General features: G+C 36.7%; 1 protein-coding gene across 10 annotated transcripts in view; it reads right to left on the minus strand.

Moving 5' to 3' along the window:
* The window catches only part of ALMS1 (ALMS1 centrosome and basal body associated protein), a 229,005-nt gene that overhangs the window by 165,487 nt on the left and 36,836 nt on the right, over nt 1-26,682 (minus strand). For 9 of the 10 annotated variants that reach the window (XR_004475344.2, XR_004475343.2, XR_004475345.2 and 6 more), the window contains 4 exons: nt 25,392-25,509; nt 22,107-24,255; nt 21,851-22,000; nt 16,953-17,112 (listed from right to left, as the gene is read on the minus strand). Coding sequence is in view for 7 of the 10 variants with exons in the window: in XM_033400506.2 (XP_033256397.2) it covers nt 16,953-17,112; nt 21,851-22,000; nt 22,107-24,255; nt 25,392-25,509 (2,577 nt within the window). In the remaining 3 variants the exon portion in view is untranslated. The remainder of the gene's footprint in view (nt 1-16,952; nt 17,113-21,850; nt 22,001-22,106; nt 24,256-25,391; nt 25,510-26,682) is intronic. The other variant, XM_049696113.1, reaches the window with a different exon arrangement.

Consider the following 26,682-nt stretch of genomic DNA (forward strand, 5'->3'; position numbering starts at 1 on the left):
AAAGCACAAAAGACCCAAATGCTCAAAGCAATCCTCAGAAAAAGGAACAAAGCTGGAGGTATCACACTCCCTAATTTCAAATTTGACTACAAGTCTACAGTAATCAAAACAGCATGGTATTGGCAGAAAAACAGATATAAAGATCAATGCAACAAAATTGAGAGCCGAGAAATAAACCCACACACATATGAACAATTAATTTATGACAATGGAGCAAAAAACATACCATGGAGAAAAATCAATCTCCTCCATAAATGGTGTTGGGAAACCACCACCGCACGGGAAAAGCACCTGCAAAGGAATGAAACTAGACCACCATCTTACACCATACACAAAAAGTAACTCAACATGGACTAAAGACTTGAATGTAAGACCTAAAACTATAAAACTCCTCGAGAAAACATACACAGTATACTCTTTGACATTGGACTTAGCAGTATCTTTCCTGATATGTCTCCTCAGGCAATGGAAACAAAAGCAACTACATCAAACTAAAGCTTCTGCACAGCAAAGGAAACCATCAACAAAATGAAAAGATCACCTACTAAATAGGAGAAGCTACTTGCAAATCATATATCCAATACGGGGTTAATATCCAAAATATGTAAAGAATCTATACAACTCAACAACAACAACAAAACAACCTGATTAAAAATGGGCAAAGAACCTGAATAGACGTTTTTCCAAAGAAGACATATAGACAGACACAGGAAAAGATGTTAAACATCATTAGTTATTAGGGAAATACAAATCAAAATCATATGAAACTATCACCTCACACCTGTTAAAATGGCTATTAATAAAAAGACAAGAAATAAAAAGTACTGGCGAGGATGTGGAAAAAAAGGGACTCCTGTGCACTGTTGGTGGGAATGTAAATTGGTGTAGCCACTATGGAAAACAGTATGGAGGTTCTTCAAAAAAATTAAGAATAGGGACTTCCCTGGTGGTCCAGTGGTTAAGAATCTGCCTTCCAATGCAGGAGATGTGGGTTCGATCCCTGGGCAGGGAACTAAGATGCCACATGCCTCAGGGCAACTAAGCCCGTGTGCTGCAACTACTGAGCCCACATGCCACAACTAGAGAGTCCATGTGCTGCAACTACAGAGCCCACATGCCACAACTAGAGAGAAGCCCATGCGCCGCAATGAAGAGCCTGCATGCCGCAATGAAAGATCCCTGTGCCGCAACTAAGACCCGACGCAGCAAGCAAGCAAGCAAGCAAGAAAGAAAGAAAGAAAGGAAGGAAGGAAGAAAGAAAGGTCAAGGAGAAATACATAAAGATACCCCTTCAAGGGTATGGACTGATGAATATTAAAAAAAAGGATAGAACTACCATATGACCCGGTTATTCCACTTCTGTGTATTTATCTGAAGAATATGAAAACACTAATTATAAAAGAAAAAACACTAATAATAACACCCTTGATTGCAGCATTATTTACAATAGACAAGGTATGGAAACAATCTAAGTGCCCATCGACAGATGAATGGATAAGTAAGATGTGGTACATACAGTTGATGCTTGAACACTGTGGGTTTGAACTTTGCAGGTCCACTTACAAGTGGATATTTTTCAACAGTAAACACTAGAGTACAACAGTCTGCGGTTGATTGAATCTGCAGTTATATGCAGACTACCCCCACGTTGTACAAGGGGTCAACTGTACATACAATGAAATACTACTCAGCCATTTAAAAAAAAGATGAAATCTTGCCATTTGCAACAACACAGATGGACCCTGAGGGTATTATGCTAAGTGAAATAAGTCAGAAAGAGAAGACAACACTGCATGATTTCACTCATATAAATAAGAAAATAAATAATAAATACCCGAACAAACAAACCAAACTAAAAAATACACACAGATACAGAGAAGAGAGTAGTGGTTACCAAGGGAAAGGAGGGTGGGAGGTGGCTGAAATGGATAAAGGGGGTCAACTGTATGATGACAGAGGGAAACTACACTTTTGGTGATGAACATGCTGTAGTGCATACAGATGTCGAAACATAATGTTGTACATATGAAACATATTTAAAAATGAAAAATAAACAGATTAAAGAACATTTGTTCCAAATGATTTTCTAATTTTTCAAAGTTTTTACATGTTTTGATCATTACAAATTAATAGTGACATCTAGTACCTAGAAGGGAACAAATGAGATAACAACCAAGGAGTTAAGATATACAGCCCAGATCCTTGAAAGATGTGTTACACAAAATAACGAGTCCCTACTTAAGAAGACTTCAGCAGGAAGGAAAAGATTAGTAAAGGAAACTAGAAGAACTACTGCAAGTTAAGCTGCAAAAAGTGTAGGAGGAGACCTGTGTTCATGAAGAAATTTCTGGCAGTTCCATATAAGCTTAAGGACATACACTTCAAACTGTCAGAAGCAATGTTGATAATAAATCCACTATCATTTTTGAAATATGTTTGCATATGTAAGGAATACATGATGATGAATGGCACAGTTGTAGAGTACTACCCTCTCAGCCCTTGAAACAGGAATAAATATGCTGACTGTGAACGTTACAACATTACTATATATCTACTGAATTCTTCAAAATCCATTTTTAGGGGAAGGGTTGAAGAGAAAAGTCTGGACATGAGGAAGAAGAGAACTGCCCAGAAAAAGACTATAGTATTCCAAAAGTTTATATTGATGCCTTTTAGAGACAGACTAACAACCTGGTTAGGATTTTCTGAAGAACTCTTTACCCATTGGAGCCAAATGCTTATTAACATAGAGGGTTTCTATGGAAGACAAAGAGCATAGTTTTATTTCTCAAAGTATAATCTGAAATCCTCTATGACCTCATTTAATAAGAACAACAAGCAAGTACTTTATTTCTCACAGACAAAATGAGATGCAATTCCAGTTTTGTTTTACATACAACTAAGGGCTTCTTATTAGTAATCATCAAGTGAATTATTATGGATTATTAATATTAGCACACAAAAATAAATTAGCATACTTCTGGATTTCAAGACCTCCAATTCAGTCACCACTAACAGGTCTGGCTGTCCTGAAGAGAATCTATTTTGTCTGCACAGCAAGTACACTGAAATTCCTGCAGTTTTAAAAAGGATACTGGTAATATTTTAAGTTGGTCTTTGTTTTCATTGTTGTTATTCTTGCTCTCTAATTATGAACTACTGTAACTTTACTGTTTTTACAATTTCCTAATTAGTAATTACTGATAACTAGGTAAGTATAATTTTTTGTGGGTTATTTGGTTAATCCTTGAGTAAATTGATAGATGTTTGTATCAACATTAACCTAAGTCTTCTCAAACCTAGACTATAATACATGTATATATTATAGTTCAAATAGAAATTCTTGATACCATTATTGACAAAGCAGATGTAAATATAACCCTTCCAAAGTGCCTATAGGGACTTCCCTGGTGGTCCAATGGTTGAGAATCCGCCTTCCAATGCAGGGGACGTGGGTTCAATCCCTGGTCGAGGAACTAAGATCCCACATGCCGTGGGGCAACTAACCCCACATACCACAACTACTGAGCCCGTGCGCCACAACTAGTGAGCCCACGCGCTCTGGAGCCCAAGCGCCACAACTACAGAGCCCGTGCGTCGCAACGAACAGCCTGCATGCTGCAGCGAAAGATCCTGCGTGCCGCAACAAAAGATCCTGCATGCCGCAGCTAAGACTTGACATAGACACAGACAGACAGACAGACATATTTTTTAAAAAAAAACAAAGTGCCTATATAGTGTGATACTTTATGGATGTTGTCTTGCTGACAAATGTATGTCATCTGAATAACTTGCAATGCAATATCAAGTTAAATGTAAGAAAACTGTTGAGTTTATAGGGCACTGTTTTGTAACATGAAAATCACATACAGAAGCTCATTAGATAACCTCACTTTTTTGTTGCTATCACTAAGTTCTTCTTCTATGTGAAAGTGGTATTTGGTAAGGTAAGTGGGCTATAGACTCCTCTGCATTCCTAAAAGGGCAGCAGTTCCTAAAAGCTAAAGAACTACTGGTCTTGTGTAAAGATCATGAACCCTGCACTCAGACACAGGCTCAAATCCAAAGTTTACTATTTCCTAATAGAATAACCAGAAAGTCAGTTCCCTCATCATACCACCCTCATATGGTTGTGAAGGTTAAATGAGATAAGTATGTAATATACCTGGCAAATAGTAAGTGCACCCTTACAGAAGGGAGGGCAGGTGGAAGATGGTATTTTGGGTCTTGCTTCCAGGCCCTTCATCTTTCAGAGAATGCTCCCAACGTCCTGCCCCAAACCAAAGTCACATCTCCGAGACAGAAACCAAACAAATAACGTGAAGTAGGCTAAACCAAAGACATGACTTTAATTGTAAATTACGGCAAGAAAACTAATGGATAATTAAACCAATTAAGTTTGTGGTCAGGGATCACAAACCCTAATAACAACCAAACAACATAAAAAAAGGCATATATGCATACAAGTCATAGAGATGGCCCCATATTAATGAGATCAATAAAAGCTTTTAATACAAGAAAAAAATCCACAAGCCTTCATAATAACAACTGAAATAAAGTTGTTTATATGATTTTTCTTTTCATTTAACCCACTTTCTTGAGAACTGATCTCCCCAAAAAGGACAAAGCCTACCTCCTTATTTCACCCATCTCTTACTGAAGTCTACCCAGACATCTAATTCATTTAATATTCAATAATTCACTAAGTCCTTCAATATGTACTATTTACTAAGCACCTCTCATGGCCAGAAGTAAATAAAATATTAACAAAGCCCCAGCTCTACCCTCAAAGAGTTTAAAGTCTAGTGGGAAACACAAATAAGTAAACAAGCAATTACTATACTATGTGTTCAGAGCAGTGATGAATGTGAGTGTTTATAGAATACCATGAGAACACATATACAAGGAGTACTGACTCTTTCTCAAGGACACATGGTGAATGGTGGAAACCAGGAAATATTTCCTAGAAGACATCTAAGCTGAGAATGAAAGGATGAAGAGTTGGGCAAAGATGGGGCACAAGGAGTAGAGGAAGAAAGTCATCCAAACAGAGAAAATAGCATCTGTAAGATCAAGGAGACTAGAGGACCTAGCATAATGAACGAATAGCAGTAGTTCAATATGATCAAAGAGACAAGTGCGAGGCTAAAGAGGTGAGCAGGGACCTCCTATGACATATTAAGGAGTTTGGAATTTATCCTGAAGGTAGCAATGGAAAGCAGGGGTTTCAAACTAGAAGTGATATTATCAAGTGTGTCATGAAAAAAGACTATTCTGGCTTAATACAAAGAATGGATAGGAAGGCAGAAAAGATGACGAGTTTCCTATTACTAATGCAATAATCCAAAAAGGTGAAAACAGTAGTTTGAGAATCATAATCAAAAGGACTGTGTAAATGGACAGGGGTGAGAGCAAGAGTAGAAAGAGAAGTTTCTAGCTTGGCAACTAAGTAGATAGATGCCCATTCACTAAGAAGAAAGAGTACTTTGAAAAGATGATGATCAGTTCCGTGGAGTTCTGGGGCTATAGTGCCATGGGACATATAAATGAAGATTCTCTATAGGTAGTTAGCCACAAACATCTAGAGTATGAGACACATCTGGACAGAGTGCTACATTTGGAAGTCATCAGCCACAGAAAGTAAATGAAGCACTGGGAGCAGATATCACCTCAGAAGAACTTAAGATCCTTTCTTGCACAAAGCATTGTTTCCTACCATGTTCCTGCTTGCTGCTGTAAACAAGCTGAGGACAGCCAGTACTGTTCCACTGACTGATACTCTTAAGTTAGGAAACAACCATCAAGATTTTTCCATGCCTTTATTATGTGCCAATATTTGTGTTAGGCATTGAACAGAAATAAAATGTGGTGCCCTTTATACATGAGGATTTTAATAAACTGTAGGTGTGCTATTTATGGTGAGGTTACTTGGTATTTAACATTCAAAAAAAAAAAAGGAAGAACAGTATGGAATGAAGTAACCAAAAATCCTCTTAGAAAAAGTGGGGCTTGAGCTAGGCCTTAAATTATAAGTAGAATGTAGAGATGTGAAGAAAGGAACTGGCATTCCAGGGAAGGGAAAATGTATAAGTAAAATACCAGGGTAAGGAATGAACATGACTTTAGAGGTAGAAAAGTAAACAAAAATAACAACAATAAAATAGTTTGCCTGGAATGACCAAAATGTACAAACTTAAAGCTGGACAAATAGAATTCAGAAGGTCTTAATCAGCCAGAAGAGTTTAGATTTGACAGAGAAGAAAGAAATACATTATCACTGATGTTTAAGAAGAATAAAAGAGTTGGGTTTAGGGAAGATAAAAGGTGGAATAATGTAGTGATTAAGAATGCAGGCTCTGGAGGATATTGCCTGGGTTCACAACTGGCACTCCAATTTACCAGCTATGGGGCAAGTAATTTAACCTCTCTAAACTTCATTTTGCTCAGTTATCAAATAGGATAATAGTAGTACCTAACATCGTAAGTTAGGTATAGATATAAAATAATATGATCTATGGAAATGCTTAACAAAGTAAGCAAGGAATGAATGTTAGCTATTATTTTTAGTTCATTATGGGGCAGATTTTAGAAAACCTAGGGAAAGTTCATGGCATGGGTGTCCCTACCTTCTGTGGCTAGAGATCCCTGAACTTATTCAATGTTGCCTGAGAAAGATCTTTACTTCACTTCTTACCACCGTGACTCCCTCATTTGATGATTTCTACCAACAGCCCAAAGACAATAATGCCTCCAAAGTTCTCACATATTCAAAATTCCAGTTGTCTTCTCGTCACCAGACAAAAAGAGTATAAACTCACCTTTCTCTGCTTCTCCCTGTAAACAATTCAACAGAAAATCATAAAAAGACTCTGAAAGGTTGGAAAGTGGAAGGCCAAATGGCTAGGGACCACACTTGAGGAACTTGAGGAACAACACAACACTGAGTTCCCTGGATTTTCTTTTTAATTCTCATATATCCTGAATGGACCTAGGTGAGGCTAGTGTCCTGGAACCTGCACCAAGATGGGGAAGGAGGAAGAGAAGGCCTGGATGGAATCTCCTAACCCTCTGGCCAGCAACTGATTCCAAATCTCCTGATTTCCAACCCAGTGACAGAAGGCAACCCAGGTCAGTGCTTTCCTCCCCAACAGTACTGGCAGAAACTTAAGAGAGAAGCCCACCAGCACTAAGAGGCCCAGAGAGCTGGCCCAGGAAAAGTCAGTATCCTAGAAGCCCAGAATTCCTACATCCCCCACCTAAATGTACCAGGAGGCCTAGAAAAGCACTTTTTGCCCCGACTGATGGCAGGAGCAAGAATAAAGTGGGAGATCCACTGGCATCAGGTGCCCAGGGAGCAGGCCCAGGAAAGCATCCTTCACCCTATGGGCCAATATCTCCCACTTTCCACTCAACAGCAGTAGGCCTAAGGAAGAGCATTCTACCGCATGAGCAGCACCAGCAGAGATCAAGCATGAGCCTCAGCAGCACCACTGAGCAAAGTAGACTGTAATGCAAATCTGCTTTGTTCAGTGAAAACTGAAAACTAAACAGTCTCTGAAACCAAAGCCCATACAAGTAGGCCAGGACCTATATGTTACATATAAATAAGACAACTGAATGCTAAAACAGATTAAATAGGATCCAGTCTCTTACTGTAACATTCAAAATGTACAAAACACAATTAAAAATCATTCACAATATCAAGAACCAGGAACATCACAGCTTGAATGAGAAAGATAATCAGATGATTCCAACCTCAAGGTGAAACAGATGATGGAATTATCTGACAAGGATTTAAAAAGCAACCATCTTATACGCTTGAGCAAGCAATTAAGAATGTCTTGAAGAAAATGAAATAAGATAAAATCTCAGTAAAGAAACGTAAGTTATAAAAAAGAACAAATGGAAATTGAAAAAAATACAGTAACAAATAAAAACCTCATTTGAGAGGCTCAATGACAGAATGGAAATGACAGAAGATAGAATAAGTGAACTTGAGGACATATCAATACAATTAATAAGTCTGAACAACAGAAAGAAAATCAATTTTTAAAAGACAGGGGCTCTTGGGCTATAACAAAAGCTCTAACGTTCATATCAACAGAATGGCATAAGCGGAGGAGAACGGGGGTGGGGGTGGGGAGGGAGGCACTAAAAAAAACTATTCACAGAAATAATGGGAAACTTCCCAAATTTGGTGAGACATATATCTACAGGTTCAAGAAGTTAAGTGAATCCCAAATACGAAACTCAAAGATATCCACACCAAGACACAACACAATTAAATTTCAGAAGATATAGGAGAACACCAATTTGAATGATAGTAGATTTCACATCTGAAAACATGGAAGCCAGTAAGAAGTGTTATGCCATTTTGCAAGTGCTGAAAGAAAAAAACCATAAACCATTAATTCTATGTCTGGCTCAATTATCCTTCAAGAATGAATGAGGAATAAAGACACTTTCAGGTAAAGAAAATAAATCTGTCACTAATAGACTCACCCACATAGAGGGGCTGAGAAATTCTCCAACCAAAAGAAAATAGCAGGAAAAAAACCTGAAAGTTCATAAAGACCAAAAAAAACAAAAACAAAAACCACAACAGAATGGATAAAAATAGAGGAAATATAACAGACTTTCAGTCTCTTTATGAGTTTCTTAAATCATATTTGATGACTGAAGCAAATAGTCTAACACTATTTGCTGTTGTACTCAATATATGTAAACGAAATATTAAAACAATTATTATTTTTAAAGTGGGAAGGGTAAAGGGAACTAATTCTACTTCACTCTCAGAGGTGAAAGTTGATACCAGTAAACAGTTATAAATTATGTATGTATATTGTAACACCTAAAGCAACCTCTAAAGAAACAATACAGTGCAATATACTCAAAATACTATAGATAGATCAAAATGTTCCTGTAATCCACAGTAATTCAAGAAAAGAGAAACAGAGGAACAAAGAGAAAACAAATACAATGGCAGACTTTAAGCCCAGTATATCAATAATGGTTTTAATGCAAATAGTCTAGTACACCAACTAAAATACAGACATTAACACAGTGTTTAAAAAAAATACAACTATATGCCCATTGTGTTTGAAGAAAATCCCTTCAAACACAATGACATAAGAAGGTTGAAGTAAAAAGACAGAAAAAGAAATACTGTACAATTTTTTAAAAGCAGTAATGGCTATAATAGCAGATAAAGTAATCTCCAGAATAAAAATAATTACTCAAAACAAAGAGCATTACCACATAATGATAAAAGGATAAATTCACCAAGAAGATTTAGCAATCTTACACGTGTATGCAACCAAATCCAGTGTGATGTGACAAAGGCAATAAGAAATGGGAATGAAAACTAAAAGAGTAAAAACTAAATCTGATTAATAAACAAAATATCTGTTCCTTTTCTGTATTCTCTATTGGCTCCCCTTTCTCCTACTATATTCTATCAAGTTTTATCCTTGGAATTTTGCTGTTCTCTATACTCAGGCTCCCCCTGAGAGCTTATCTATTCTTACAGCATAATTTAATCATGGGTTGTTGAAGTCTTTCAAATTTGTCTTTCTCATTTCCCATTTTTTCAACTGCTTCAGATGTCAAGGCAGCTGAATCTAATTTCAGGCTTTTCCCCAAACTACTATCACTCAGGAGCTCAGGGTCTTACTGGGAGGAATGAGACATAACCAAATGGTACAACTGGGTGCATCAATAGAAATAATGCATAAGGTAAAGAGGCTGAACAGAGAGGATGTCTTGGAAGACAGGCTGCAAAAGAAGAGCACAAAGAGTGACCTACCTCCACCTAGTTCCCCACTTTTAGAGATTTACCCCAGGCACGGTAGGCTGAGAATACTGGGCTGCGGCCCCACCCAACCTTACTAGTAGGATGGAGGTTCCACTCCAGAAGAGGCGATCCAAGAAGACCAGAGAATACCATCCACACCCAACACCATTCTTATAAAGAAGGGACGTGTTACTCCAATATAAGTGGGTCACTGTTCCAACTCCCAGAGCAATGTCACAAAGTTTTTTCCCAGGAGAGGCAAGCCATATGAACAGAGAGCTCCACATATCTCCATAAGCAGACTGACTTCATTTGGAATAGAACACGGAGAAGTTCAGGCCTAAGAACACCAGCAAAAACAATGGTGATCACAGTAAAGCAATTAAGAGGAAGCTGCTAGCTACATGATACGAAAAAGTCACACAGTAGACAAGCTAGAAGTTTAAAAGAAAGGCTCAAAGACTGACCTAAAAGACTACCTCTAAGAAAGGGCCTTACAGTAACTGAATCAGACCACGGAGCAATTTATGCCTCAAGGCATTGTTGAAAACAATACAGCAATCAGCTTAGCTGAGGCTAACAGCTGATACCAATATTGCAAGACAAACAAGAAGATTAACAAGGAGATGAAAGAGACAGTAAAAGAGAACTCAGTTAAAGCCACAGTCATAGGAGGAGGGAATGGATCGAGACCACAGTCAGGGAGGCTGTACATATACCAAAGACTCTGCTTTTGGGACTTCCCTGGTGGCGCAGTGGTTAAGACTCCATGCTCCCAATGCAGGGGGCCTGGGGTCAATCCCTGGTCAGGGAGCTAGATCCCACATGCATGCCACAACTAAGGATCCCAACGGCTGCAACTGACAGGGCACAACCAAATAAATAAAATATTTTTTAATAAAATAAAATAATCAAATGCAAATCCAATTAAAAAAAAAAGACTCTGCTTTCCAGTGAGGAAATTCAGAAGGTGCATACTGCAGGGGAAACAGACTTCACTTCCAAACTAGTCACTAAATAACCAGACAAGCAAAACAATAACAAATATTCTCAGCCCAGAGAGGGAATCAGTAACCAGAGCTGCAACAATATATTATCTAAAATGTCCAGTTTATAACAAAAAGTTGTGACACATGCAAAGAAAAAGAAAAGTGACCCATTCACAGGAAAAAAACAAGCAATAGAAACTGCCTTTAAGGAGACCCACATTTTGGTTTTAGCCAGCAAAGACTTCAAAGCAGTTATTATAAATATGTTCAAAGAAGAAAAGGAAACCATGCTTTAAAAATTAAAAGAAGCTTCAATGAAATCCCTATTAAACTACCAATGTCATTTTTCACAGAACTAGAACAAAAAAATTCCACAATTTGTATGGAAACACAAAAGACCCTGAATAGCCAAAGCAATCTTGAGAAAGAAAAACGGAGCTGGAGGAATCAGGCTCCCTGACTTCAGACTATACTACAAAGCTACAGTAATCAAGATAGTACGGTACTGGCACAAAACCAGAAATAAAGATCAATGGAACAGGACAGAAAGCCCAGAGATAAACCCACACACATATGGTAACCTTATCTTTGATAAAGGAGGCAAGAATAGTGGAGAAAAGTGGAGAAAAAAAGGAAGCAAGAATAGTGGAGAAAAGACAGCCTCTTCAATAAGTGGTGCTGGGAAAACTGGACAGCTACATGTAAAAGAATGAAATTAGAACACTCTCTAACACCATACACAAAAATAAACTCAAAATGGATTAAAGACCTAAATGTAAGGCCAGACACTATCAAACTCTTAGAGGAAAACACATGTAGAACACTCTATGACATAAATCACAGCAAGATCCTTTTTGACCCACTTCATAGAGAAATGGAAATAAAAACAAAAATAAACAAATGGGACCTAATGAAACTACAAAGCTTTTGCACAGCAAAGGAAACCATAAACAAGACGAACAGACAACTCTCAGAATGGGAGAAAATATTTGCAAATGAAGCAACTGACAAAGGATTAAACTCCAAAATATACCAGCAGCTCATGCAGCTCAATAACAAAAAAACAAACAAACCAATCCAAAGATGGGCAGAAGACCTAAGCAGACATTTCTCCAAAGAAGATATACAGATTGCCAATAAACACATGAAAGGATGCTCAACATCACTAATCATTAGAGAAATGCAAATCAAAACTACAATGAGGTATTACCTCACACTGGTCAGAATGGCCATCATCAAAAAATCTACAAACAATAAATGCTGGAGAGGGTGTGGAGAAAAGGGAACCCTCTTGCACTGTTGGTGGGAATGTAAATTGATACAGCCACTATGGAGAACAGTATGGAGGTTCCTTAAAAAACTAAAAACAGGGCTTCCCTGGTGGCGCAGTGGTTGGGAGTCTGCCTGCCGATGCAGGGGACACGGGTTCGTGCCCCGGTGCGGGAAGATCCCACATGCCGCGGAGCGGTTAGGCCTGTGAGCCATGGCCGCTGAGCCTGCGCGTCCGGAGCCTGTGCTCTGCAACGGGAGAGGCCACAACAGTGAGAGGCCCGCGTACCACAAAAAAAAAAAAAAAAAAAAAACTAAAAACAGAACTACCATACGACCCAGCAATCCCACTACTGGGCATATACCCTGAGAAAGCCATAATCCAAAAAGTCATGTACCACAATGTTCATTGCAGCCCTACTTACAATAGCCCGGACATGGAAGCAACCTAAATGTCCATCGACAGATGAATGGATAAAGAAGATGTGGCACAAATATACAATGGAATATTACTCAGCCATAAAAAGAAATGAAATTGAGTTATTTATAGTGAGGTGGATGGACCTACAGACTGTTCATACAGAGTGAAGTAAGTCAGAAAGAGAAAAACAAATACTGTATGCTAACAAATATATATGTGGAATCTAAAAAAAATTAAAATAAATTGGTTCTGAAGAACCTTGGGGCAGGACAGGAATAAAGACGCAGACGTAGAGAATGGACTTGAGGACATGGGGACGGGGAAGGGTAAGCTGGGACGAAGTGAGAGAGTGGCATGGACATATATACACTGCCAAATGTAAAACAGATAGCTAGTGGGAAGCAGTCACATAGCACAGGGAGATCAGCTCAGTGCTTTGTGTTCACCTAGAGGGGTGGGATAGGGAGGGTGAGAGGGAGAGGCAAGAGGGAGGAGATATGGGGATATATGTACACATATAGCTGATTCATTTTGTTATACAGCAGAAACTAACACAGCATTGTAAAGCAATTATACTCTAATAAAGATGTTAAGAAAACATTAAAAAATAAAATTAAAAGAAAGTAATGGCTATGTCTCATCAAATAGAAAATAAGCTAATAGAACTTACAAAAGAAGCAAATGGAAGTTCTGGGGTTGAAAAGTACAACTAAAATGAAAAATCTCCTAGAGGCTCAACAGTAAATAGGGACAGACAGAAGAATCAGTGAATATGATGATAACAGAGACTATGCAAGCTGAAGGACAGCAAAAAAAAGAATAAATAAAAATGAACAAAGGCTCAGAGAGCTATTTGACAAGATTAAGTGTACTGACATATGTATAATGGGGGATATCTGAGACAGAAAAGAGCAGAAAAAAATAATGGCTGAAAACTTCCCAAATTTGATGAAAAACATTATCCTACACATCTGAGAATCCCAATGAACTCAATGATAAACAGAGAGATCTATGCCAACACATCATAATCAAAATCAAAATGCTGAAAGACGAAGAGAATATCCTGAAAGCAGCAAGAAAAAAAAAAATCACATACAATGGAACACTAATAAGAATAGCTGATTTCTCACCAGAAACAATAAAGGCAGAATACAGTGAGTGGAAAGACATATTCAAAGTGCTGGAAAAAACTGTCAACCAAGAATTCAAAACCCAGCAAAACTATCTTTCGAAAAGATAATATAAAAACATTCCCAGATATACAAAAACTGAGAGAATTTGTTGGTGGCAGGCCCATCTTACAAAAAATACTAAAGGAAGTTCTTCAGGCTGAAAGCAAGTGACACCAAACAGCAATTCGAATTTACAGAACAAAACAAATAGTGCTAGTAAAGATAATTATGTTAGGTAATTACAAAAAGACAGGACACTTGCATATTTTCCTTTCTTCCAACAGATTTTAAAAGCAAGCTTACATAAAACAACACATATATAATTGTATTATTGGGGCTATAACATATAGAAATGTAACATATTCAACTATAACATCAAAAGGAAGTACATGGGAGCAAACTTAGAGTACAGCAAGGAAATGACACTGGGTGATAACAAATCCACAGGAACAGATAAAGAGAATAAGAAAAAAGAATAAATTCAAATATTAATGTAATAAGCTCTATAAATATAAATATTTGCTCTCTCTACTTCTCTGAGCTTCTTTAAAATACATAAAATTATATAAATAATTATGACAATGTAACAATCTACTCTTGGGTTTGTAACATATAGGTGTATTATGTATTATAATAATTGCAAATACAAAGAAGAGGGAATAGATCTATATAGGAGAAACATCTCTGTATCACACTAGAATTTAGTTAGTATAAACTGGGAGTATATTCTGGTAAGATAAATTTTATAAACCCTAGAGCAACCACTAATAATATAACTTTAAAAATTAGCTAGGACTTCCCTGGTGGCGCAGTGGTTAAGAATCCGCCTGCCAATGCAGGGGACACGGGTTCGAGCCCTGGTCCGGGAAGATACCACATGCCGCAGAGAAACTAAGCCCGTGTGCAACAACTAATGAGCCTGCGAGCCACAACTACTGAAGCCCACATGCCACAACTACTGAAGCCCACATGCCACAACTACTGAAGCCTGTGCACCTAGAGCCCATGCTCCGCAACAAGAGAAGCCACCGCAGTGAGAAGCCCACACACCACAACAAAGAGTAGCCCCTGCTTGCCGCAACTAGGGAAAGCCCATATGCAGCAACAAAAACCCAACACAGCCAAAAATAAAATAAATAAAAATAAATAATTCACTTTTTAAAAAGTAAAAATTAGCTAGAAAATTATTAAAGAAATTAAAATACTGGAAAATATTCACTTAATGCAATAAAAAGCAGTAAAGGATGAACAGAAGAACAAAAGAGTCATAAGGCATATGGAAAAGAAAAAGTAAATCAGCAAGTATAAATCCAATGTTATCAATAATTACATTAAATGTGAATGGATTAAACAATCACATCAAAGGCAAAGATTGGGGCTTCCCTGGTGGTGCAGTGGTTGGGAATCCACCTGCTAATGCAGGGGACGCGGGTTCATGCCCCGGTCCAGGAGGATCCCACATGCCGCGGAGCGGCTGGGCCCATCGGCCATGGCCACTGAGCCTGAGTATCCGGAGCCTGTGCTCCGCGACGGGAGAGGCCGCAGTGGTGAGAGGCCCGCATACCGCAAAAAAAAAAGGCAAAGACTGTCAGTCTGGAATTAAGAAATAAAAAGATACAATTATAAGCTATTTACAAGAGATACAGTTCAGTTTCAAAAACATAAATAGGTTGAAAGTACAGGGATGAAAAAAGACACAACATTCAAGCAGCAACCATAAGAACTGGAAAGTCCACAGAGACATAAGACAAAATAGACCTTAAAACAAAAAAATATGTTTCTAGAATTAAAGAGGGACAACAGCAAAAAGGTCAATTCATCAGGAATATATAACAATTACAAACATAAATGCACTTAACATCAAAGTCTCAAAATATATGAAACAATTCTGACAGAAAAGGGAAAAACAGACAAACAATAATAATTGGAGACTTCAATACCCTACTTTCAAAAATGGAGAAAACTAGCAGAAGATCAACAAGGATCAGAAGACTTGAACACTATAAACCCACTAGAACTAAGAGACATGTATAGAACACACCACCTAACAACAGCAGAATGCACATTTCTTCTCAAGCGCAAACCATACATTCTACCAGATAAACATGGTAGGACATAAAACATGCCTCAGTTAAATTTAAAAGCACAAAAATCCTATAAAGTATATTAGGAAATAGTTTAGATGAATTAAAACAAAACCACAACAAGCCAAAACTTAAGGCACACAGCTAAAGTAGTGTTTAGATCTATCAACGTAAATACCTACATTAAAAAGAAAAATCTCAAATCAATAACATAACATTTAGGGAAACGTAAACCAAAACTACAAGATACCACTTCACAGCCACCAGAATGGCTATAATCAGAAAGACAGAAAAACAAGTGTTGTTGAGGGTGTGGAGAAACTGGAACCCTCATAATGCTGGTGGGAATGTAATATGGTGCATATTCTTTGGAAAACAGTTTAGCAGTTATTCAAAATGTTAAACACTGTTACCATGAACGAGAAATTCCCACTCCTAGATATATACCAAAGAGAAATAAAAATAACAAACCTGTACGTGAATGTTCATAACAGCATTATTCCTAAGGGTCAAAAAGTGGAAAACAACCCAAGTGTCCATCAACTGATGAACAGGTAAACAATATGTGACATATCCATCCTATGGCAATAAAAAGGAATGAGTACCGATATACACTATAACATGGATAAATCTTGAAAACGTACTCAGTAAAAGAAGCCAGCCACAAAAGATCTCATATTGTATGACTTCACTCACATGAAAATGTCCAGGATAGGCATCTCCAACCTCAGCTGACTTCTCAGAACTACTGCCAATCCATCTGCTTATCCTTGGTCAGCTCCATCCCCTATTCACTTCAACATAAATTCTAAGCCTTCACCAAGCCACTCTCCTCAAATCCCTTAACTCACCTCCACAACTCTCAACCTCCCTCAGCAGACAATCTTGCTTTCTACCTCAAAACTAATCTCTCAGTTTCCTCTCTGTAAACGTGTATCTGTTCTTACGCTCATTTAATTCCCTTTTCCCTTCAAGTCACAGAAAGGAATATAGAAACAAACTGACTCTAATATCAGACTCCTCCATGTAATTCAGTTCTAAACACTGTCATGAAGAATGCAATGAAAATCAAATGGTTCATCTAACAAAAGATCTGAGGATCTATAAATACACCTAATCCAAAGTTAACATTATTGCAGGAGTTCAAAAGTAAAAAATTAGGCACAGCAAGATATTTTTAACAAGCTAGTCATAAGGACACTTGATATCTCCTTCTTTACATACCTGTTGAATGTTTGAAAGTCCCTGGCACAGTGTCAGGAGATACCCTCAACATTCTGAGATCTGAAGAGTGATACTCCAACTCTCTAGTTGGCTCATGAGGAACAGATGGAGGCAATACAGATGCAAAAGACTGATTAATGTCCATATTAGAAAGACATACCTATGAAAAGAGATAAAAAATGAAGAAAATAAGATTAATTTTAGACTTCATCTACTAAAAAATAACCTCATTTTTATGAAAATGAATGTAAAGCAGTTATACCAGTTCCTCAAGATCATATTCTCAACCCTCCTGAATTCATATATAGATCATATCTTGTTTGGTTAATTCCAGGAAGGCTCTACAAATTATTTGAGGGTTTGGAAGTCTACCTGTATAGAATATTACAGATAGGAGACCTAGAAGTGTTCTATTACTCAGAAGTTTGCTACTTAACAATAGTATGATCTGAACTATGGTAATATTCTTGACAAGCTCAAGGACTTGTTTTTTAAGAAGGAGAGGTATGTTAGGGAAAGGAAAGAGGAAAGGAGGGAAGAGAGAACAGAAATATTTTCAAGAAATCCACAAATGTTTAGAAGAAAAATAAACACATCAAAGAACTGTATCTGTGATCAGTTACCAAAAATCATAAGTTCTCAAATTTTTTGAAACAAAAGTAGTGGGAAATATAAACTGATGAAGTAAAGGTTAAATGCTGAAAAACAAGTTCCTGAAGTTTCATGACATTCCAGCAAGTCCTTGTTAAAAAAGAAATCAGAGGGGACTTCCCTGGCAGTCCAGTGGTTAAGACTTCGCCTTCCAATGCAGGGGTGTAGGTTCGATCCCTGGTTGGGGAGCTAAGATCCCACATGCCTCATAGCCAGAAAAACAAAACATAAAACAGAAGCAATATTGTAACAAATTCAACAGACTTTAAAAATGGTCCATATCAAAAAAAAATGTTAAAAAAAAAAAGAAATTAGAAACTATTAGTACTGATGTTGGTACATAAACATTATACAACTTTTCACCAAATTCACAGTATACTCTCATATAAAAACAACATACCACTTTTATTTTCCTAAAAAGTTATTCCAGTGCTGCCCTCTCAGGAGGGAGTCTAAAAATGTACATAAGCATGAATTTTTCTATCCTCTTTTATGAAAGATTTTTCAGTGTGTAGTAACAAATATTCTTAAGAAGCTGGCAGAATGTGGAAATAAATAATTCTACTTCTACTGCCCATATAGTTTCTCTAGACCCATGGTTCTCAAATGGGGAAGATTTTGCACTCCCCCACCTCCCCCCACCAAGGAACGTGTGGCAATACCTGGAGACATTTTTCACTGTCATAACTTTAGTGGGGGTAATGTTACTGACATCTAGTAAGTAGAGGCCAGGGATGTTGCTAAACATCCTAAAATACACAGAACAGCCCCCCACAACAAAGAATTATCCAATCCCAAAGCAATAGTGTAGAGGAACCCTGCTCTAAACATAGCACTAAGTTCTTAGTTTTCAATTATCCTACTGCCAAAGGAGACATGCAGCTCATTAACAGCATGGGTTTGAACTGCACTGGTTCACTTATACATGGATTTTTTTTTTTTCAATAGTAAATACTACAGTACTACACACGATCCAAGATTGGTTGAATCTGTGCATGTGGAAGAACCATGAATATGGTGGAATCGGGGATACAGGGGGCCAACTGTGGATCTTCAACTTCGCAGAGGGTCAGTGCCCCTAATTCCCACATTGTTCAGTCAACTGTATATATCACATATATGATAGATAAATACTTGTGTGTGCTCATGCATGCACTGTGTTTAATAGAAGTTTTCCCCTAAACCTTCCAAACATAGGGGAAAAAATTTCTATTCCAATCTTGACTTTGATAACATTTCAAAGCTTCGAAATATACAGATTATTAGAGCAGTTAATAAAAAAGAAAATGCAGAATGAAAAAGATGAGATATATTTATTTAAGAGATCAACAGATGTTTGTCACTAAAAATTAAAGGAGTCAGGAGGGAAAAAAAAATCAAGATTTGTTTATCTCCTAGTTTTTATCAATAATGAAGACAGAATCAAAGACAATGAAGAAACCAAGAAATGCTAACACCTCTATAAGAACTGAGAAAATCTGTAAGTCACTCTGATTTTAGGAAAAAAATGAATTATTCTGATCTAAGCAAGGTGAATTTGAGATGTTGGGACTATTCACAGGAAAATTTCATGCAAGAAATTTCTACCTAGGAGAAATAATACTAGGGTCTTAAAATAGAGATGATAACCATCCACACAGAGAAAAGCATTTAAACCTTGAGAGGAAACAAATTCTTTGGGATGGAGGGGGGACCAACAAAACAAACACGAAAGAAATCTAAGGAGTCAACCTTAAATAATATTTAAGAGTTACGTGGCCAAAATAAGGGATACTAAAACAGTATTTTATTATAGAGGTTAAAAGAATGTAATATGCTGCTGCCAGGAACAAGGAGAGAGAAGGAACAGAATAATGAATTAGAGTAGGAAGTCCTGGTAAGAGTCTAATGGTCTAGTTTCAGTAAAGGGAACTAACAGCCAGGCACTAACCATGTAAGTGCTACATACCTTACACCCCATTTAACATAACAACATTTGAGGTTGATTATTATTGTTCCTATTCTTTATGTAGACAAGGAAGGAGAGTGATCCTCCAAAATCATTTGCCCAAGGCACAAGGCTAATAACAAAGTAACTGAACAGGGTTTTGACTCCAATTCTCCAGTCTCTTCATAGCCCTAACCTACATCATACATAAGTGGATACCCAAATAATCATTTAGAGAATGATGGATACGTATCAAAGTGAGGCAAACAAGTATGAATGCCTCTTCTGAGACACAGATGAGAATAAGGAAGAAACCAAAGAGTAGGCAAACCCCCTGAGAGCAAGCTGGGCCACGCAGGAAGATTATCATCATGTCTGGCTCATTGTTTCCCTCATATTAGCATTACGTAACTCCCAGACCATAGAAGAGAGCTAAGAGTGAAAGACAATATAGAGAACAGCATCCTCCCTGGACTAAAAACCTACAGTTAAGGGCAAATAAAATTTGAAATTGTGTCACAGTTAATCTCAGCACAACACTGTTAACTGAATATACATCTTCATGTCTTTAAATATATTTTATCTACATGAAAAGTTGACATAAATTACAAAAGTAGCACTATCAAAAAAATTAGAAACTCTCAGTTTAAATATAATTAACACTGCTGTATGTTATATATGAAAGTTGTTAAAAGTAAATCCTAAGAGTTTTCATCACCAGGAAAAAATATTTTTTCTATTTCTTTAATTTTGTATCCATATGAGACGATGGATGTTCACTAACTTTATTGTGGTCATCATTTCATGATGTATGTAAGTCAAGTCATTACACTGCATCCCTTAAACTTATACTGTGTTGTATGTCAATTATACCTCAATAAAACTGGAAGAAAAAGGCAAAAAGAAACTCAAAGTTTAAAATTGATATTTTGTTTCTCATTCTTATTAAAACTAACTCTGACCTTCACTCTTGCCAAAATGATGCAAAATCTTGGCTTTGGTTTCACTGAAGAACAGTTTATGGTATAGTGGTTAAGTATATTGACAAGGTTAGTTTCAAATACTAGTTCCCCTACTTGCAAGTTCCTTAACCCTCTAAATATCAATTGTAAAATGGGGATGATAATAATCCCCAACAATCCTCCCTGACAGGATTGACCAAAGGCCTAAATGAATGAGGCATGTAAGTAAATCTCTTAGCATATTATTTGAGCACAGTGTGTTAGCTATCATTTTCATCCCCATTGTTATTAAATTGAAAATTAGAATTAAACAATGTCTAGAATGTTGAAGAAAATAAAACTAACCTAACAGTTCTCTATATTAAAATTTTTAAATAAATTGTAAATAAAAGGAAAAATTCATCACAATATCTTTGTTCAGTTTCTCTTTTCAACTACCTGAACCTAAAGGTCAAAATATAATTGCAGGGACTTCCCTGGTGGTCCAGCGGTTGAAACTCTGCACTCTCAATACAGGGGCCCAGGGTTCGATCCCTGGTCAGGGAACTAGATCCCACATGCCGCAACTAAGACCCGGTGTAGTGAAATAAATAAATAAATAAATATTTTAAAATATAATTGCAACTCAAACTAGCAGCTTTCCAATGACATACTAATCTTATACATGGGAAAACTGGAAAAGGAAAGTAACATTAAGTATACCACATATATGACCTAACTGTCTTTAATGACTAACAGAATGTAAGGATATATTATCAGGAAGTGGGACCCAGATTGGAGCTGACAGTATCAGACAAAACCGGATGAGCAATGGGACCAGAGAAACATTAAAGCCAAAAGATCCAAGGATCCAGGTAAATGAAGCCTTGTACATAAAAGAAAATTGTGACTTCAAGACACCTCTGAAGTTAAAATCTTTCAGGGGTTTCTAAACAAATACTTGAATATGTCAGGGCCTATATACCAAGGCCTGTACATTGAAGGCCAGAGGGGGAAAAAAGCACAACTGAATATCTCCATGAATGAGTCTAATCTTAACACCATCCCAAAGGTTCCTGCTGGCACAATTTGGAAGAGTTAAGATGCCTCAAGATGAAAGGCCTGCAAGCTCCAAAGGATGGCCTTTTCCAAAACACCACAGAAGTCACTAAATCTCATGGTCTACGAAGCACAAATATTTCTTTTACGCCAACCTCTAACAAATTAATGCAGCATATTCCTGGATATCAGATGAAAACCAGATTACACATCACAATTTGGTATTAGAGGATATAAATGGCCCTATACTTTCATCCCCATTTTTCAACTAAAATATTTCTTTCCCTACCGCATAAGAAATGTCAAACAGAAAAACTTACAGGCTCTTCAAAACTGCTCTCTTCCTTAGATGGTAGCTGTACAGTAGACTGCCAGTGCAGGGAGCTGTCACAAATCTCTAGATCATCAAGCAAATTTTCTAAACCTGCTAGCTTAATGCACTCACCAGTCAAGTCACCTTGGTCACATATCTGGGAAACAGTAAAGAGTAAAAGTAAAAACAAATAACAATACCATTTTCTGAAACAATACTGGAAAAGACCATGTCTCTCCCCAACAATCATTTTATTGTCTCACCTCTCTTTGTAGTTCAACAACTCTTTTCCTGCATACAACATCATTTTCATCTAGGCTACAGCATTCAGTATCATCATCCAGAGTACAGATGTCAGATTCAGCCTTCCCCTGCAGGCCCTCTACAAAATAGGAGTCATTTTGCATAACTGTATAGACAGTAAAACTGGACTTGGCTCCCACAGGCCAAGGAATTTCACCTTGGTCTATATCAGCTTTCAGCAATGTCTCTTGGCCAACTGCAATTAATGATGCATCACTGATCACTGGCAAAGCACCTTGTGACTTTGCATTACATGCCACCAAGTTTGCTGAAAAGCTGCTTCCTACAGCTGCAGATGGACCTTCAATGACGTTACTAGAGTTTCCATTCTTACCCAAAATACAGTTTGAGGAATCTGCAACTTCTTCAAAGGTGTGCTGCTTTATATCTTGTAAAACCAAAGAATCTGAAGTCCATACTTTCATTGGATAAATAATGTTTGAAGATCCTAACTTCTCTGCAACGTCAAGAGCAGAAACAGACTTTATCTTCCCAATGGGAAGAAATGGTTCATTGTCTGTATCATACTGAAATAAAGCTGACTGTGTCTTGCCAAGACCAACAGCCTGTCTGAGAGATTTTTCACTTAAAGAAGATGACGACTTAAGCTCTGGACTAAGAGAAAGTGGCTTAATGAATATTTCCTGAGGAGCACTGGGGAGTGATTTTATATTAGGATGCCAGTACAGGGAGCTATCACCATCATCTTTTTTATACAACAATGGTTTTGAAGCTGCTGATTCAAACACCCCAGGAGTAGATTGATAGTGTGGGTGATTAAGTTTATCAAAGAAAAAGTTTTCAGCATAATTTAATAGGGAAAGATCTGGATTTTTTGGTTCATTTTCTTGGCTGTCATTTGTTAAAGATTTATTGATGTCAGTTTGGATTTCATTTACTGTACTCTCTTTCTCAGAACGTTCAATAGAGGCAATAACTGCCTGAAAGGCTACATTTTCAGTAGCATCAACATTTTTCCCACCAAAAGCAGAAGGTGGCTTTTGGTTTCCTTCTTCTTGAAAACACAGCTGTTCTGATGTCTCATCTGAGTTGGATTTAATAGTCTGAAGAGGACCACCAAAAACCTCCATCTTAGAGGTATCATGCCCCGTGGAGAGTATATGTGCTTCTGACACTTCTACAGAATTATCAGTAACTACAACATTCTCAATATATTGTATTTCTGAAGATCTGGGATGCACCTCTGATAATACTAAAGTATTTCTATTCTCCTTTAGTTCAAAACATTGAGATAATTCTTTCCCCAGATCTTCTTCAATTCCTTTATAACCCTCCAAAGAATCCATCTTTTGTTTCATCTCATTCTCAGCAGGAGCCCTTAAATAAACACTCTCAAAATAATGACTATCAGCTGTTAAGGGAACCTCTCTTCCTCCTCTTTCCAACAAACAATGCAAAAAACAATGTGGCGTTTTACTATAAAAGCGAGGAGCAACTTCATGTGGAAAAGAAACACAGTCCTTACTGATTAGACATATTTCTGGATGGTGTGAAGCTCCCTGTTTGCTCCATGGCATATCTGAAAAAGGGGCACTAAAATTGTCACTTTCCTTATGAATTTTATTTTTATCAATTGTGTCAGATGAATCTGAATAAGAATTACGGTCCTTACTGGTTAAATATTTTTCTAACTGTTGTAAAGCTTCCTGTTTCCCATATTGCACATATGAACAAGAAGCATCAAAACTGTCACTTCCTTTAGGAGTTATGTATTCATCACTTGTATCAGATGCAGTTGAAAAAGAAACTTGATCTTTATCAGCTAAATTGGTTTCTGGCTCCTGTATAACTTCTTGTGTCTTCCATGACATATATGAATAAAGAGCATCATAACTATCAGAGTCTTTGGGGGTTTTCAGATCCTCAAGTGTATCAGGTGAAACAATCTCTTCTTTAGTCCCTTGTTCAAGAGTTAATAAAGAGCGCTGAGAGTCAATAGCTGTACTACCTATAAGTGGGTGCTGAGATACTCTAAAGCAACTGTTAACTAAGTTTGAAGCTACTTCTGAGGCTGCCTGGAATAAAGCTTCACTAACTTCCGACGGTCGAGAAAACCATTCAGTGTCTTCAGACTTACCAGGAATTCCCCTGAAAATATACAGTTAAAAATAAATAAATAACACATTAAAAACATTTATTTTTTAAAATACTAACATGAAAAAATACAAAACTGATATGTCACTGAAATCGAGGTTATTTGAAAGTATATTGAAAAACAAAGTCCTAATTTCAAATTCCTTTAGGGTGGCTAATGATTGAACAAAGCAAATTCTTTTAAAACAGAAGGTAAACTACCATCCTATGACCCTGATATTTTCTCAGGCTTCCCTCAAAACAATATTGCCCCAAAAAGTGATTCTTTAAATGAAAATATCAAACTTTACTATTTAAAATGTGTAGTTTATCACCTACCATAATTTAATATTCATTTAACCTGCATTAATTCTTCTACTACTCATTTATTATGCTCTTGAAAACCAATTAAGTGAGCTACTCCCCAAACAAAACAGTAACCTAATCATTGGTTGACTATTGTGTATAGAACACTTTTCACAAAAGTAATTTTAAAGTAATACATAGCACAGGGCAGAGGTTTTTACTCTGTAAACATTTATACTTTTTAATTTAAGGCTTCTTTTTTATTTCTAAAAGAAGAAAACATATTCTTGGATAATTCCAAATATGCTTTGGAGAATTCCAGACTTGTCTCTCATTATGACTAAAGGGCATTAATTTGGAGTAACTGTTAATTTCGATGTGTTTATTAGAAAAATCGTGTTAGTTCATATTCGCACCTCCTATGAAGGAGAGATAGCTAGATTCATTCAATATTGGCTGACAAAAATGACAGTGCCAAACAAGCTAGTGACCATGAAATGAATGCTTTTTACAGAATGGGTGTGGGCTGATGAGCAGCAAAAGTGAAGATTTAGAAGGAAGAAAATTAGTGTGCCTTCTAAATTAAAATATGCCTAATATACTAGAATACATTAGAAATTATTTTTAAAGAAACTGAAGTCCCCTGGCTCATTTTTACACATATTACTATGCCAAATTAACATGTATCATGCCTTAATTTAGGGCCTTGTTATCTTCAGAGTGTGTACTGAGAATATCTAGCTCCCAACCCAAAGTCTCACCTGAAGTCATTAATATTAGTAACAACTTAGAAGAAAAGAAAGAGTAGAAAGGTTACATGCAAACAGAAAAATAAATCATCCTACCTCAGAGGAGCAAAATCTAGTTCACTTTGGTGAAACAAGGAATCAGGCCCAAACTCTTGATCTTTTGTCAAACATGTCAGCAAAGGCAAATCAGGAGAAGCGAAATTGTCTTGTATGACTGCAAAGTTTCAAATATAAAGATGTTGGGAATGCTGAAAATTAATTGTTTAGCTTATATAGTATTTTAAAGAACCTAAATATGCTGCCATCTGGAAGTTTCTACAAGCATTGGTATGATAATATAACAGCAGCAGCAGCAAATACCATTTATTAATAGCCTGACAAGATCCAGGCACTTAACATACAATATTTTATTTAATCCTCATAACAACCTTGAAGTATAGGTATTTTTATACCCATCTTATAGATGAGAAAACATGATCATAAATCTTAAAGAATACTAAGTAATTTGTCCACATTCAAATAGATTAAGTACCAGAGTGCAATCTGAATCTAAACACTCTACTTTTTAGCAAGTGCTCCTAACCATTATGAGTGTTTCTTCCTATCTTACATCAAAGTGTGGTCCACAGACTCCCAGGCATCCCTAAGACACTCTCAGAAGATGCCTGGGGTCAAAATTATATTCGAAGTAATATTAACATATCATGTGCCTTATTCACTCTCACTCTCTCATAAGGATACACTGGAATTTTCCAGAAGCTACATTACCTATGATAAAGCAACATCCTGAATGCAGAAGCCACCTGTCTTCTATTAAGTCAGACATTACAGTTTTTTCTTTTTTAAGTAAAACAACGCTAGTCTTCTAAACATTTTTGGTTTGGAAAATAGTTATTTTTCTAAAAAACTAGATAATTTATGTTAACATGCAATGGAGTTGTTACTTTTTAATGAGTTGATAAATATTTTTTAAATTTCTCAGTTTTAATAATTTCTAATATGGGAAAATATCAATAATCCACATCAACAAAAGTTCTCAGTAACTTTAAAGTGTGTCGAGGAAATTCTGTGAACAAGAAGTTTGAGAATTGCTAATATAAAGGAAAAAAGTTCTTCTGAATTCCTGAATGCCACCTTAAATAAGGTTTATTATAATGTCCTTAAATATGCAAAACTAGGTATAAACTCCTTATTCCTTATAGTATTTCTACAACTATAAAACAAAAAAATATTAATAGAAACAAAACTATAAAACCAACAGCATTCTATTTCATATTAATTTAAATAGATTGGTGATGTTTTGCTAAAACTGAATTGTTCTTTCAATATAAAGGCAATACTGTTGCTACAGTATACTTTCTTGATTTCAGAATGCCTCTAATAATAC

Source organism: Orcinus orca, chromosome 13 (genome assembly GCF_937001465.1).
Source record: "Orcinus orca chromosome 13, mOrcOrc1.1, whole genome shotgun sequence".
In the NCBI taxonomy this organism is placed as follows: Eukaryota; Metazoa; Chordata; class Mammalia; order Artiodactyla; family Delphinidae; genus Orcinus; species Orcinus orca.